Here is a 12772-nt window from a genome sequence, read left to right as displayed (position 1 = left end):
CTGTCTGAGGCAGGGCAAAACATAAATGGCCGCTTGATGAAATACAACCCCCACAAATGGTTCTTCTTTGCAAACTATCATGCTATACAGTATACCACACGCGACCGAAACATTGCTGACATATCGTGGAGGTACCAACATGGCATGCCAGCAGTGATAATGCGGTAAAATGAAATCTGTTCAAACAAACCTCCATTGCCTTTATCATGCCAGGACGGAAATGGTATGAGAACAGCATCAGGGGTGGCCGCGGATCAGACCAGCACTCATGTAGTACGGCCGGCAGAAGACTATCGTCTTTCGACGACATTTGCAGCGAAGCACGCGGATACGCGGCCATTTTTTTTCGTTGTGTATAAATTAGGTAAGGATATTAATTTTGTTCATGTACTGGTGTAGATTTAGTTGCTAGTGTTAGTGCAAGGTCATGGGAGGGAAGTGGGCATCAAGCACGCATTTAACAGAGTATCTGTACGAATAGAATAAATGCGGTTAAGTTAGTAGCATGCGTTTCGTTAAAATAAAGTTGCCCGCTGGCCAATATTGCCTTTAGAAAATCTGTGCTAGGGTCTGTATGCGTGTCTGCGCCATCCTTTTGACGACGTAATATACAGTGGTTGCTGACTCCATGCGCTCGCTGATCTGTGGCATACTGGTGGAGAGATAGATAATGTTTAGATGTGCAAGCATGCGCTGCAATAACGATATGTAAGAAAGGAAGGTAGGAAGGAAGAAAAATATTTATTCGCTTATTATTTGACATTTATTTGACAGCAACTTGTGAGTTTCCTGCCAAAGTGGAAGCGTGAATGAGAAAGCATGAGACCACACATATTATATTTTACACATGTTTTTCGGCGAATAGAACTGACTTCATTCTAAAACACTCCCGCGCCTTTTTGATGCTAAGCGCTTAAGCGGACTTCTGCAACAGTGTTTGTGCAAGAACAAAGGCCGCCATGTGACGGTGCGGCCAAGATCGAGGGCAACAAGAACGGAAAGTGTGCTTTGAAACGTAATTATCAATAAATTTCTAATAAAATGCGCTTAGGGTAAAATTCATTGGGATATACCTCAACAATTTGTAGGAATTTTATAACCTGTATTTTCCCTGAGCCGGTTACTTTTCTCACATAGTAATTTACCGGCTCCACGTGGAGGTCAGCTAGGACTTAACACGATTACGACGATAAAAGCTGACGGCGTCGTCACGCAGTGCAGACTGCATGAAAGGCGTTACTGAGAACCACCCGTCACCACCACGCTCCAACGCAGCATTCATGATACTACTGCGTCGATGCTATGTTCAAGCGAGACCGCGAACCAAAAACATTCCTATTGCTTCGTAAGACAAGATAACCGAATAAAACAGCTCCGCTGTCTTTGACCTGTATCAATTACAAGGTTTGCATACATCTCTGACTGACTTTAAAGCGAATATTTCCTTCTTCCCTCTGCGTTGCCGCTGCTGCTGCTGTTGTTTCTGCTGTCAGGCACACCACGCGTCAGGGTGTAGTAAACAGCGCGGTTATACACGGCAGTAGCGCGGCAGAGAGAAAAGGCTATGTGAAAAACAAGTTTCGACCTTGCTATCGGATCTCAACAATGCCCTCTGGAGCTCTGTCGGCGTCGAATTTTCGAGAGCGCGCCGAGCGTTCTTGTGCGCGTTCACCACGTCTCCTGCTTTCATGGGCAGTTTTGCCCGGATTTTTGTGTCGCTGGTACCAAATTTTGTGCAGAGTGGATCCGTTGAGTTACAAGCTAAGTCTGAATATTGGACTTTTTCCGGCGGATGGAATCTTTGTGATTCTACAACCTTTCGTGTCTGTACCATGGCGGGAGAACTTTAACCCTATAACCATCGCGCTTTAGGGCGGCCCGTTATCGGGTCGACCTGAAGCAAGTCGACGATGGTATACGCTGCTGACGGTAAGGATATCTCTCCGGACGAGTTTACCAAAGATGCTGGTTGGCAAATTTGTGCTCCAAGAGACTCTGGGGACAAGGAACACTCGCCTTATGGCCAGGCCGGTGCTAAGCCCAATGTCGGGCGTGGACCTGTCGGAGACCAAGTGAGTTATTTCTCGTCGCACAAAGTTAAGAAATGGATCATCCGTCGCAGTAAAACGCCTCCGCTGCCGAAGAAGAGAAAGACATCAAGATTATTTTCAGGATCAGAGGAGGCCTTAGTATAGCCAAGATCGGTGCCGCGATGGTGGCTGATGCAATCACGGCTGCAGCTTGCGTGGAGCCAGCAAGACGCCAGGCAGACAAGAAAGAGCGCGCTGGAAGCGACAAGGATGGAGACAGCAGAGGGCGTCGTCGCTCCAGAATAAGATCACAAAAACCTGCTGTAGCTTCGTGGACCCGTTCCGGGAACCAATCCAAGAGTAGGTCGCCTTCCCTGGTGCGTTTTATGGTCGGAGGCCCTGGTGTATTTGAATCTGACAAGAAGAAAAAGATCGCTGGACAAGCTGGGGAGCCGGCACCTGGCGAATCCTGGGCCGAGTGTGCGTTGGTCGGAAAGAAAGTGAGCCTAGTCGGGCCGGTAAGAACAGAGCATGGGGCACATGAGGCTAGGTTTAGGAGGCTTGAACGAGAAAATGCCGAACTCAGAGAAGTAGTCAAAATGCTTAGAGCACGAATTTCAACTATCAAGATCAATGGGGTCGTTGCCCCCGCTATAGGAACGAGGAGGGTCAGCCCTCTGAGAGCATGGACTTTGCAAACACAAGGGACGGCAGCACTCGTAAGAGGAAGGTGTCGGTACACAAGGCTGAACCGACGACCAGGAAAACCAAGTCCGATGTTAAGGAGATGCTGTCTAGTGTTATCGACACTGTAAAAGAGCTTAGTAGCAGCCAGGCCCGACTTAGGAAAGACTGGTCAGCGCTCTAGAGTCGGTAGATGGTAGATTCAGAGAGTTTTTTAACAGACTAGACGCGCTGGAGAATAGGGTTGTTGGATTGGAGGGTAGGGCCGCGGGGCCACTCAATGGTGAGCGAGTGAAATAACTTTATTGGAGGTCCGGCGAAGACATGAACTCGTCGCGCACCCGGCTAGTCCCACGCAGGGACCGGGAGGTCTAGCTACACTGGCCCGGTCGCGGGCATGCCGGACAACCAGGATTTGCCTGTCTAGAGCGGAGCTACGCAGAAGCGAGTCCCACTCCTCCTTGCTGAACTTTGGGTATCTCTACCCGCACTCCCTGAGCATGTGTGCTAGAGGCCAATCAGTGGTCCCTCCAATAGTATGGTAAGGCCAGCGGTACATTCAACTGGCGCGACAGGAGTTAAGATAAAGAGGATCACTCAGAGCTAAAGAGGATCACTTTGTTGCCTGCGCAGCGAAAGTCGTCGAAAAACGTTCTCTGTCGCGTGCCACTGTCTTCGAACGCCGCTCGCAGTCTCCCTCGATGAAACCACACGCTGTCATTTCCCATTGATGGGGCAGCTTCTCCGCTGGAGCTCGTGCGCACGCAGGCTGGTAGACAGGCGCACTCCGAGAGTCGTGATGGACGCTGTTGGCGTCCAAAGCGATCTGCGTGGTACGTGAATGCAGGCTACGTGGCAATATGCACGGTATCAGACGTCAAGGGCGACGTCGACGTAGGGATGTTATGAGGCCGGAGTCTACGAATAATGCAGGTTGAGGGAAGAAAGCGGAGCAAGGGTGCATGCCGAGCAAAGTACGACAAGTGCTCAAATATATCGATTCATTTAATGCCACAAGTGACAAAAAGCTACATACCCACCGTTCTGTGCAGGAACATAGACGCTGACGCTATTTCTGCTGTTGATTTGAACTGAGCATGATACCACACGAAGAGCGTCTGCCGAAGCACGCGACGGACAGCGCTTTCACTGGGCGACAGGCGAGACCGCTGAAACGCTACTGAGACGGAAGCGCAGCGCCCGGCGCTTCCTAGTTGGCGCGTCGTGACGCTCGCAACCTGAAAAGAACAATAAAACATACAACCACGGTGGAAGAATATTTAGGTGTTGACACTGCGCGCGTGCGAGCGTCCAGATTATGTTCGGCCGGGCGCGGGCGCACCGAGTAGCTCTGCTGCGAGCAGATAGAGGGCGCCGCGGCCAGCGGTCCCAGCTTAGCGGCGCCGGCGGCTTGGCATTCCTCTGCCTCCGCTAAATTTTCGTTCATAGAGGAGTGAGTAAATCTCAAAGCGCGAAAAAAAATCGTTATTTCACATTAAATTGATAAGTGTACCAGGCTTCGCTAACATGAAGGTTCCTTGTGCAGGGTGTGGATGACGTGAACACCGATCAATCGGGCAGCACTCAAAGCCCACTGAAGTTACCATCGCGCGCGCAATTTGTTTTGTCCGGTCTAGCCGTTCATCCAAGAATAAAAAAATGAAAGTGTTAGCCCACGTGCTACCCCTCGATCAGAAGAAAATAGTGACTGCACCAGAAAATGTATTTCATGCTTATCGCTGCTTCCATTCACACTCAGAAAACTGTTCAATCATCATTGCGCGTATTCAGTGTGGCCGCGATATAAATTAAGAAATGAAACGGCGCAAGCTTCCGATATGCACTAGAACAAAGTGGCTGTTCATGGCTAGAACTTGAGATGAGAATGCACATCAGCTATGTAAAAACTCTTTCAAATGGGAATTGATTAGGCGGGACGAAGGCAGGCGTCTATCTTGAATTAGAGCATCACTACCACAGTTTACTGATGAAAACCTGAGCAAATGCATTTTTTATTCCAATTCCACTTAACATAGACCGTGTATATTATTCATTGGGCTTTCGTCCATTGAGGACTGAGTGGCTCTTGCAAGATCTAAAAAAAAAGATGACTTTCTGTTTTCTTAAATTGCATATGAGAATGTGCCAAGGTAAGCGTGTTTGACAATGCATGCTACAGCCTGTCCACAAATACACTTACACCCACCACACAATAATCCCATAGACATTTTTTTACATAGACACAATACGAAAAAACGTGTGCATGAAGCAGCTCGATAATTTTAATAGGTGATAACCATCCCAGAAGCTTGCGGTCTCATACACTCCCACAATGGAACAATGTATAAAAACACGCAAGCATGTAATATACACCGCACGCGCATTGTAAAAAAAAAAATTCAGTAGCCAGGATGGAACAAATTTGAAAATCAGGCAAACATCTGCACAGAAAACATCAGTATTTTACAGGGTGCACAAATATTTCAAAATATGCAAATGGCACGTAGCTGGACAGAACCATAGTAATGTTGTTGCCGTCCCTTGGAGATACTCGGTTATTTTTTACATTCCGCCTAATTAGATAAATAGTCGTATTTATTGATCGACTTCTCAATTATTATACTTAGAATAAAAATGACAATGAGAAAATTGTAGAGCAACATGAATGACTCCCGATACAGCTTTCTATTGCTCAATACGCGCTACGTAGAAGTGTTTTTCCGAGCATGAAAGAAGCTCACGAATACACGCAAAGTGCCTCGAGCGGCCAGTCGCGCGGCAATATGGCGCTGTATTCGCGGGTTTCGTTTACGCTTGGAAAACACTTTTTATGTATCACGTATTGAGCAACACAAAGTTATATTGGGAGTTTTGCACGCTACTCTACAATTATCTTGTTCATACTTTTTATCCAATTATAGCAATAAAAGAGTTGATTAATCAATTAAGAAAATAATTATGTAATTAAGCGGAATAAAAAATAATCGGAGTATCTCCAAGCGACGGCAGACAACATTACCTTGGTTCTGTCCAGCTACGTGACATTTACATATTTTCCAATCTTGGTGCATGATAGTAAACCACCCAGTATATATCTTTTACATGCAGCAAAATTTGCACAAACTACTGCGGCACACAGGAGGTTCTCTCTTCCGCAGCGGCTTTCGAGGTTTATTTGACAGTGTGAGGTTCTTTGGAAAGTTTGGAAATAAGGTGGGAATCCTTTTATCGAGCGCTCCGCGTAATATTGCCACGTGTCTAGCGCGGTGATGACGATGGCATAAGACACATCGGCACTTATGAAAAACATAGCAAGAAGAAGAAGAAGCAGTGACTAGGGCGCGCTATTTTAAAACCGTCCGTTCTTGTACTGCCTCTGCCGACAAGTGCGTCTCGTTTGTCCCTCGAGCTTTCGACGTCGTGACACTATGCCATCGATATCGTATCCTCTCAAATATGGCTGGTGCAGACATGGTCGGTAGGCGTTAGAGTTCGGTCTGCCCTCAGATTTTCACGGCGCCACTGCTCTAGACGACCGCTGTCGGACGGCGCTTTGAATAAAGGCACACGCTCCGCACAAGTTAGGTTTCCAGAATTGCAGTTCGGAACGAAGCACTTTCTAGCCATTTCAAACTCCCCTCAGAAGGCCGCTGCCACCTTCGTCGAGGGTCCGTGGCGACTATACCCAAGCACAAGCTCATGAAACGAACGCGAACAAAAATCGTGCCTTCAAAACAGCGCAACCGTACATGCAAGCAAGAAGACGAAGCAACGGCAGCACGCTCCTTGCCGCCGAGGCTGGGACCGCATACCGCAGCGCCCTCTACGACGGCGCCGAACCAGCTGCCAGCAAGCCGAACATAATCTGGACGCGAGCGAGCTGCGCTTTCGCGCGCGTTGGGGGGAGAGTGTCAGCACCTCTCCTTATTCTTACACCGTGCATACAACACTTCCCCCTCTCCCCCCTCACAATATCATAGTTATGCATCAGTTGTTCTGGGGGTTGTGCGACATGGTGCTCCGTCGCATCCTCTGGCTTTGCCGTTTCAAGCGGCACTTCAGACGGTCACTCACACGCGGCAGTTCAATGACGTAATCGCATACTTCAGTAATATTATTTCTTGCGTCTCTACAGCCATAGTTGGCTGCCGACGATTTATTACACTCCATAAAACAGAAACATAATACTACAGAGTAGTCCAGGGGTTGGAGAAAACACTGGCGAGGTGTTCGTTCCGTGAGGTGCGCTCGCCGCAGAGCGAAAGTGCCTCCGCGCGCACACTTCATCGATGTCGTCTCCTGGCGACATAGCAATTCTTCCTCCCTTAGACAAAGTCTCCATAGCGGTCTGGAGGCCGCCTAATCTCTGGTGGTTGCAGTCGCCGGGTGGTTCCTGCTTGTGTCGTCAAGGTCGATGTTTGAGAGGAAGTGTTCTCTTGCGCATCGAGTGAGTCCGGTACCTGCGGAACAGCAGCACTTGTGTCTTCTGGCATTGTGTCCGACAATTCGTCTTCTATGCTCCAGTCTGTCGGCGCTTGGGTTGCTTGTCTGGTCTGACTGATTTCTTTATGTGATTGAGGTGACGCCGAACCTTTCCGGGGACGCTTTATATAAGCCAGGATCGTGGTCCGACGCGGCGCAGTATTTCCCCTTCAATTCAGCCTGGCTTCTTTAAAAACTGTCGTATATGTACTTTCTCGCAAGACCGTAGAGTCTTGGGCTAGTCGGTACATACTCGAAAGGGAAACAGTGCCAAAAAACAGGACACGAAGACAAGAAGGGAGACACACACCAGCGCTGGTGTGTGTCTCCCTTCTTGTCTTCTTGTCACTTTTTTTTCGCGCTGTTTCCCTTTCAAGCACTTTCTCCCCTACTGAGAAGCGAATTGATTGCCTGACTGTCTCCTGGCGCTCAGGGATCTGTGTTTCCGTCTCCGGCTTGAGTAGCTCGAGAGGACACAAAAGTTATCGTCCAAACATCGCTCTCGCAGGTGTCATTCCTGTAGCCCTGTGAACCGTGGAACCTGGGGCGTCGACACTGTATGGACCACTGTGTATTCATCAGGAGCGCTCTCTTCACTTCAGCCACATAGCGTTCTGCCTGGCCGTTTGTTGCAGGGTGATGCGCTAGTCATGTGGTGGCCTGCATGCCACTTGACGCATAGAATTGCTTTATCTCGCTAGAAATGAAGGCTCTTCCGTTGTCGGAGACGACTTTTCGGGGTATACCGAACGTAGCGGAGAGAGCTCGGAATAGATCGATGATAAATGCGGTTGTTGGTTGTGTCATGTGATGGGCTTCCACCCACTTTGTGTACGCGTCCACAACAACAAAGTATGTGTGCCCGTGTAGTGGCCCCGCGAGATCAATGTGGACTGTATTCCAAGGTGTCTGGGGACAGTCGCAGCTGGGAATACGAACTTTGGGTGGACTCTTCTGCGTTGACTGACATTCACGGCCCAGTCGCACAGTTTCTTCGATAACCTTGTCAATTCCGGGCCACCATACGTAACTTCTTGCACTCTTCTTCGCGGCTACCATGCCTCGGTTACCCGCATGTAGAAATTCCAAAACGTGACACCATGCTCAGCTTGGTATAACCACGCGTGATCCAATAGTGAGACACGATGAGTTGCTACTGCTTCATCGTTGTCGTCTCCTGGCGACATATCATTATTCTTCAATAGAGAACATCGCAAATGATGTACAAGCACAACGCATGTCTTTTTCTCCCCTTAAACAAAGTACGTCATGGTGTACTGAGGCGTGACAATTCTTCCATGCTGTAACCTCACACGTTCACCTCATACTATGTGCACAAACGCAGTCACCAACAGAGCATACTCCGTGCCTCCACACTCAGTGGTTATTCGCACAAAGCTCTTCCTTCTCCGACTTGACCTGTACTTGCCTGTAAGTTTGGCTTGAACAATGTCAATCGCGCAGCTTCCCTTTAAGAACAGTTCTTTTGGCCTGCGCCTTTCGCATGAACGTTTGCTTTGCGGTCCTATACGCAGAGAAAGTTGTTCATTCTGTGCTGAACGGACCCACAACTTTTTTGTCATCTTTTAACAATTGCTTTAGCTTTAATTTTATCACCGTTTGTACTTTGCGTTCTGCTGCACCGTAGATTGCAGTTGATACAGTACTGTCAATATGCGCTTGAATCCGTTAGCAAATAAAAAGTAAGCCCTCTTGCTCAGAATAATGATCAAGTAACTGTCGCAGTTTAAACAGATAATCCGTAACCAGCAAACAGTGACAATGTGCAGTAATGGAAGTCATTATTTTCCCTTCTAATCACTTTGAGTGGGAATTAACCCCCACAAGAAATGTTATGTTTTGATGCTGCGAAGTCCATGTTTACTCGCTCTCAGCTGTTGGTACGCCACCTCCAAAGTGGTACTGGTTGGTAAGCAGGCTTCACAAAATTAGAGATAATTAATGGCTAGACAGTTCTAGATAAATGTCCCTCCCGGCAACTACGGATCTTGCAGGAATCCTCCTTTTCGTGATGCCTAGGTTGGACACACGTTAAAATGACCCTACCTTTTTCTCAATTGTCTCTGGCATCACAATTTTGTAGCCCTCGTCTACAGGCAGTTGAATTAGGGGCTCAATGAAAGGCTGACGATTTTCGTACACTATGGCCAACCATGCCAAGTGATTTAGGAATCGTATTTAGGAGTAAACCCTTAATCATTTCAAGCTCAATAAGTTTAGCTGTTTGTGGCACTTTGTTCACTGTTGAAAAGTAAAACATTTCATCGCATTTGTTCACGGTGTCGGACAGCGCCAGTGTGAAAACTGGCAGTGGCAATACGCGTATTAGCGCCTGCTCTGTGCACAATACTATAGCGCGTTAGAAAGAAAACTGACACAGCGATGAATCCGGGTGGCAGCTACGGCATATGTATAATGTTCAGCTTGCTTAAAATTCACCATACGTGGTTATTGGTCTGTTATGTCAGGGGTCTGTAATGATGTTTCATATATATTTTCTAGCGGACCACCAAAATAAGTTTTTCAACCATGCATGACTACCGAGCTTGTTGAGTAAGAGACTGAAATAATTTTTCCAGGCCATCTGTGGTATCTTCCCCACTTAAACTATTGTTCAACAGCATTGTACCTGCATCTAGTGAATCTTTATTTGAGCATCTTGGGTTTTCTTGGCGTTGCGCGAAGAATTTTTTGTCCAATTTCACTTGTTTTTACTGGAGCCAAAAGCACTTGAAGTATTCCAATATGTGGAAAACAGACTGTTTTATGTAATCACGTCGCGTCATTGGCTTGCCATGCACAAAATCTAAACGACTGAATCATGCAACATGCATTTAAAAAAAGTGTTGGTTTGTATCCTCTAGCTCAGCTGGACCAGAACTATAACTTCTCCCGAGAATGCAGCAAAATTGTTCGCACCAAAACTAAACACGCAGAACGAGGTTTCAGTTTCAACGAATATGTGGTAGTTTCTTCAGCTTTATTGGTTATCATGACAAGAACGGTCGTTAACTTGGCGTAGAATGAACCACTAATAATGCAATTGCCGTAGGCCCACAAAATACCCTGCATCTGTCGTAGATGTTATATTACGGTTCCCCATCTATGCGAAACGCCATCGATCATGCTTGTTTAGTAATGCGACAAAGAAGCGATGAGGTATCCTCCGCAATACCTCCCAATATTTCACTTCATATACGGTTTTCTATAAGAGTAGCTTTTTTTAGTTAAGTGAGTAGTCCGGACGCTAGCGTTATCATGTGATAACGTTCCCGAATCACGTGTTTTTTTTTCTGGTTCCCAACAATACGTCTCAACAGGAGTCTGCTTTATGCTGTTTTGTCACTGTAATTATGTGTTTTGCTTCTACGAAATTAGAAGCATGTTTTTCTTGAATTTATCAGTCCCTCATCATTCGTTGTAAAGCCTGTGCTTTGCCCGTGCTTTTATAAATATTTCTAAATAAACTATACGTGCACGTTGTTTACTGGCCCCCACATGTAATATTCTCGCAAGGGGCATCCAGGAGTAATTAAAGAAATATTCAAAGCCCCTTACTTAAAGACAGATGGTTGAATGCGACGCTTTTTCCCATACAACCTGAATCAAAATCAAAGTCCAAAGCCAACGACCACGCGACGAACCCAAGAAATACTGAGCGACCCGATGCTTGGCATATGTGATTTTATTCCTCGTTTATAATTGTATTTTTTGAACGTTGAAGTTGAATGAAGAGATATTTCGATGAGTTGCGTAGCTTTATTTTAGATCATGCAGTCGTTAATTAACGCACACACTCACACTCTCACGGACGGCTCTCCACTTGCAAAGAATTTTGTGATCGCTGTGGTAGACGGTCACAGACTCTGCCGTTGCCGATACACGGGGTCGGCCTTACCGGCACGATCGCGTTCGCGCTTAGGTTCGCGTACGGCAGCCTCTTCTGCCGTGCGCTGCACCCGCGGCCTACCCATGGTGACGGCCGGGAATGCATTGAGCGACGCGCGTAATGCAATGCAGATATGTGCAGTTTCTTTGGGTAGCGTGGCGTGGCAGTTCCCATTGTTCTTATCGGTACAACTGCGAATGTAAACTACAGTGTTCTGCGATACGTATGTCGTGCGCCGCTGTTCTATTGTGTGCGCAGATGCGCAAGTAGTTCCATTGTGTAAGTTGGCTTTCTTGCAGTGTGTTTTCGACGCTCACGGACGAATCAGTGAGACATAGAAAACTTCGCTTTAATACACACCTTTTTCTCGTTTCAGTTTCACACCGTGGGAGAAAAAGTGAGTGCACCAAATTAGCTAATACTATTCGAAATAGTTTTTACACATAATGCTACCGATACCCAACTTCTTAGTGTTCCACTAGCCTTAATTGCATCGTCCGTCACTGCTCTCTACTCCCAAATTTGAAGTCGTCTACGGCGCAGTCTTTCTTTAACGCGATAGCGTTAAGGCCCCGTGTCGCAGAAACTCCGGCGTCGGTGACGACGTGGGCGCGCAGGCGTCGTTTGCGAAAATAATCATCACGAACGACCCCTACTGCTAAGGCCCTCCACGTGGCGCAAGGCGTTAGTGAAAAAAAAATTTAATTTCTCAAAGCCAAATCCGTCACAAAAATTGTAAAGTACCGCTTAACCACAACTTAGAGACGTGATAGCGTTGGATTGTTTTTTTTTTGATTATACGACAAAACAAAATTCTTTACGCGAAACTCGAACACAAACCCTTTTTCTAGCATTTCTACAATGCATACAGCGGTGCGCCGCAGGTTTCTTCCCTGCAAGAACACCGTCCACACGGCGCTTCGTTTGCCTCCTCGGCAGCTGCGCTGCGGAGGAGAAGTTGTCACAAAAAAGGTGCAGTTGCCGGGAAGTCTGATCTCTGATCTCTGAAGGGATCTCCGAGTGCTCTCGCGCTCCATCCGTATAGGCGAAGCTTAAGCGTCCTCCCAATTTTTTATTGGGCTGTTTCACGCAAAAAAAATTTCTGTTGAGAGTACACCACTTACCATAGCCTTCATGACGGGGTTCGTGTATCCGAAATAGCCCACTGAGAAGCACTCTACGTTGCAACGCATGGACCTGTACTTTTTCAACCAATCACGATTGAAAAACTGGGTCAGGAGTGATGACGGCATACCGGGAACAGCAATGCCCTGCAGCGGTAAAACAACGCCGAGTATATTGTCCGCGATGCCATCAAATATTTACCATTGTATGTGTGCAAGGGAAACACCTGCAAAATCTACTTTTGCTGCTGCAAGTGGCTTTGAAGACTCGACATTCCACCAAGCCGCAATCTCTCCCGTATTATGATTCGTAAATCTCCCGTTCCTGCACGTCGAATGAATATTTTATACACTGCAGTGTCGTCTTTCCCCCCTGGTTATTGCAACTACGTTATAATATATGAAAGCGATATTATTGTTCAATACTCGCGCTAGGATTTAAAAGTGGTTGAGTAATAAACCGAAGATTTTTTGCGAGCCCTCCCACACCTTCCTGACAATGGTTCTGGGTGGATTCCGCTTCCTTGAGGAATATATTTCTC

General features: G+C 47.0%; 1 protein-coding gene across 5 annotated transcripts in view; it reads left to right on the top strand.

The window, feature by feature from the left end:
* The window catches only part of LOC125940374 (uncharacterized), a 101480-nt gene that overhangs the window by 50393 nt on the left and 38315 nt on the right, over nucleotides 1-12772 (top strand). For 4 of the 5 annotated variants that reach the window (XM_049656459.1, XM_049656462.1, XM_049656461.1 and 1 more), the window contains exon 8: nucleotides 11484-11503. The exons of the other annotated variant lie outside the window; for it this stretch is intronic. In XM_049656459.1, the coding sequence (XP_049512416.1) occupies nucleotides 11484-11503 (20 nt within the window). The remainder of the gene's footprint in view (nucleotides 1-11483; nucleotides 11504-12772) is intronic. 5 annotated transcript variants of the gene reach the window in all.

This window comes from Dermacentor silvarum, chromosome 9 (assembly GCF_013339745.2).
Source record: "Dermacentor silvarum isolate Dsil-2018 chromosome 9, BIME_Dsil_1.4, whole genome shotgun sequence".
NCBI lineage: Eukaryota > Metazoa > Arthropoda > Arachnida > Ixodida > Ixodidae > Dermacentor > Dermacentor silvarum.
This window is presented reverse-complemented; position numbering and strand designations above follow the sequence as displayed.